Raw genomic sequence first — 3,520 nt, 5'->3', positions numbered from 1 at the left:
GTCCTCTAGGGGGAACTCTTTATGATGTTTTACTGTTAGCAACCAAGCTGAGGTCACTGGGGTCAAGTTCTGTCTCATCCACGTAGAACTCTGGAGGATGACCTTTGACCCCAGGTCACGACACCAATGGGCGTGTCTATATTTTCTTGCAGCCTTAGACATGGTGTTGTTGTTGTTGTTCCTCCTCGCAGATAAACAGAGTTCCTCGATGTGGAGGAGCGTGAAGGAGAACCACAGTCCAGAGGTGGAGGATGATGGGAAGGTTCTGAGGAGGAGCACCAGAGTCAGCACCGCTGCTGCAGAACCAGACGGCGATGACGACGGCGAGGCAGCCGAGCAGAGTTTCCTCGTAGAAGAAATATCTGACGAAGACAACGACGTGAACGATGAGGAGGCGAAGGCGCTCAAGAGCGTGGAGAGGAAATGCCCCTACTGCCCCGATCGATTTCACAACGGCATCGGACTGGCCAATCACGTGAGAGGTCACCTGAACCGAGTGGGTGTCAGCTACAACGTGCGTCACTTCATCTCCCCTGAGGAGGTCAAAGCCATCGAGAGGAAGTTCTCCTATCAGAAGAAGAAGAAAAAAGGTCAGAGGTCACTGAGGGTCATTTAAGGTCAACGATCAGCAGACCATAATCTACCATTGTTCAGTTATCAATTATGGTGGTGTCAGTTCCACTTTAAAGCCGCCGGCGCCCCCTGGTGGCTGCAGTACGTATTATAAATACAGTCTGAACCACAGCGTTAATGTTTTTGTCCACAGTCGCCAACTTTGACCCGGACACTTTCAGCGTGATGCACTGTGAGTTCTGCAGCGCCGGCTTCGACACCCGGGCCGGGTTGTCCAGTCACGCTCGGGCGCACCTCCGGGACTTTGGCATCACCAACTGGGACATCACCATCTCACCCATCCACATACTCCGAGAGCTGTTCTCCAGGAGACCTGACCTTGTGCTCCCCACAGCCCCCCCTCGGAGCCTCAGCTCACCCCCTCAGGAGGGGGAGGAGGAGGAGGAGGGGGAGGAGGAGGAGGAGGGGGAGGAGGAGGAGGAGGGGGAGGAGGAGGAGGAGGGGGAGGAGGAGGAGGAGGGGGAGGAGGAGGAGGAGGGGGAGGAGGAGGAGGAGGGGGAGGAGGAGGAGGAGGGGGAGGAGGAGGAGGAGGGGGAGGAGGAGGAGGAGGGGGAGGAGGAGGAGGAGGGGGAGGAGGAGGAGGAGGGGGAGGAGGAGGAGGAGGGGGAGGAGGAGGAGGAGGGGGAGGAGGAGGAGGAGGGGGAGGAGGAGGAGGAGGGGGAGGAGGAGGAGGAGGGGGAGGAGGAGGAGGAGGGGGAGGAGGAGGAGGAGGGGGAGGAGGAGGAGGAGGGGGAGGAGGAGGAGGAGGGGGAGGAGGAGGAGGAGGGGGAGGAGGAGGAGGAGGGGGAGGAGGAGGAGGAGGGGGAGGAGGAGGAGGAGGGGGAGGAGGAGGAGGAGGGGGAGGAGGAGGAGGAGGGGGAGGAGGAGGAGGAGGGGGAGGAGGAGGAGGAGGGGGAGGAGGAGGAGGAGGGGGAGGAGGAGGAGGAGGGGGAGGAGGAGGAGGAGGGGGAGGAGGAGGAGGAGGGGGAGGAGGAGGAGGAGGGGGAGGAGGAGGAGGAGGGGGAGGAGGAGGAGGAGGGGGAGGAGGAGGAGGAGGGGGAGGAGGAGGAGGAGGGGGAGGAGGAGGAGGAGGGGGAGGAGGAGGAGGAGGGGGAGGAGGAGGAGGAGGGGGAGGAGGAGGAGGAGGGGGAGGAGGAGGAGGAGGGGGAGGAGGAGGAGGAGGGGGAGGAGGAGGAGGAGGGGGAGGAGGAGGAGGAGGGGGAGGAGGAGGAGGAGGGGGAGGAGGAGGAGGAGGGGGAGGAGGAGGAGGAGGGGGAGGAGGAGGAGGAGGGGGAGGAGGAGGAGGAGGGGGAGGAGGAGGAGGAGGGGGAGGAGGAGGAGGAGGGGGAGGAGGAGGAGGAGGAGGAGAAAGTCAGTGAAGTGAAGCTGGAGGAGGAGACCAGCGACAGACCCATCAGCTCGGCCTTCTGTGACGTGGCCTCCTCAGAATCTCCTCACCTGTGGGGGAGGACGAGTGGTGGAGCAGTGGGGGAGTGTGAGGGTGAGTTAAACAATCATGACTGTTTTAGAAGTTCATCCAAGGCCGACTGGACTTCCTGTTGTTGTTGTTGTTGTTTGTGTGGCTGGAGGTGTGTGTGTGTTTGACACAGTAGTGTGAAAATAAAGTTCCTCACAGGAACAGGAAGTTCTGAAGGCGGCCTCCTATTGGACGGTGTCGGCTGTAACGAACACGTGTTCTTTCTTTACTGACTTTTTCTCTCTAAACGGGATCACAACAAACTGACGTGAAAAGAACTGACTCTGACTCTGAGACCAGGGTCCAGGAATGACCCCCTGACCCCACCCCCACCCCACTACTACAGCCTCACATCAGAGCTCTGTATCTCTGGACTTGATCGTATGTGAATTCATTAATTATTAATTAATCATTAATTAACTGTGAAACAGAAAGTCTTCCACGTTGTCCTCACTGGTCATGTGACCACAGCTCGGAGCCACTGACCGTCTGTTGTCCAGTGGGTATTATTAGGTGTTGTGATAGGGACCGTCTATAAATATTCTCACCACACAAAAAGAATTTTCTCTTGTTCTCCCCCTGGGAGTTAGGATTAGAACCAGGCTCAGATTAGAGTTAGGATTAAGATTAAGATTCGATTTATTTATTTGTAGAATGATGGATTATATCGATGTGAAGAACTCACAGAAAACAAGGTCTGTGTTTGTGTGTGTGTGAGGGAGAGAGAGAGAGAGTGTGTGTGTGTGTAAGGGGCACCGAGAGGGTGTGTGTGTGTGTGTGAGAGAGAGAGAGAGAGAGAGAGAGTAAGAGAGTGTAAGTAACTGATGCCGGTGGTAGATGTGGCACTCGGTACGTTTATCCCAACCTCCGCCTCCACTCGATTGGTCACGCCTTAGAGTAGCAGTGCATATGGGGGCAAAATGGCTGCTTCCACCTCTCCGCAGACCCAAACAATAGCGGAGAAACTGTCTTGCTTCAGCCGCCAGGAGTCCGATGCAGTGCGGTTGCGGACCGGTGAGTACCGACCGACCGACCGACCCGCCGCTCTCTGTGCCGCGCGTCCTGGCGTCGCGTCGCGGTGCGGCGTCGTTCGCAGCGCGCGTCTGCGCCGCATCTACTGCCACCGCGTACTCAGACCACAGCCATTGACGGAGTCGTCGGTGCCACACGGCTGCTGGGAGTCGAGTCGTGCACAGACATGCAGGTAGAGCCTGGCGTGCACGACACTGCCCCCCCGCCCCCTCTGCTGGGATTGTTCTGCCGCTGCTGCAGGGGGGTTGCTCTGCCTCCCCCTTTCTCTCCCCCCCGTTTCTTAAAATATTGTTTCTTCATTTCGTCTTCGTGTCTGAGGTGCGTGCTTTTTACATTGTGCACGCCCGGGGGGGCGGGAAGAGCGCTGCAGGGTGTCTATACCCCCCCCAGCACCCCCCT

General features: G+C 58.5%; 2 protein-coding genes across 2 annotated transcripts in view; both read left to right on the top strand.

Annotated features, from left to right (window-relative positions):
* Window positions 1-616, top strand: part of LOC103393718 (uncharacterized) — a 16,719-nt gene extending 16,103 nt beyond the window's left edge. Inside the window, exon 9 of the mRNA XM_025064555.1 lies at window positions 192-616. Coding sequence (XP_024920323.1) covers window positions 192-616 — 425 coding nt within the window. The remainder of the gene's footprint in view (window positions 1-191) is intronic.
* A 1,323-nt stretch (window positions 617-1,939) lies between these two features.
* Window positions 1,940-3,520, top strand: part of LOC112488413 (protein Wiz-like) — a 26,501-nt gene continuing 24,920 nt past the window's right edge. The window contains exon 1 of the mRNA XM_025064554.1: window positions 1,940-2,113. The gene's annotated coding sequence lies outside the window, so the exon portion shown is untranslated. The remainder of the gene's footprint in view (window positions 2,114-3,520) is intronic.

Source organism: Cynoglossus semilaevis, chromosome 17 (genome assembly GCF_000523025.1).
Source record: "Cynoglossus semilaevis isolate Cse_v1.0 chromosome 17, Cse_v1.0, whole genome shotgun sequence".
In the NCBI taxonomy this organism is placed as follows: Eukaryota; Metazoa; Chordata; class Actinopteri; order Pleuronectiformes; family Cynoglossidae; genus Cynoglossus; species Cynoglossus semilaevis.
This window is presented reverse-complemented; position numbering and strand designations above follow the sequence as displayed.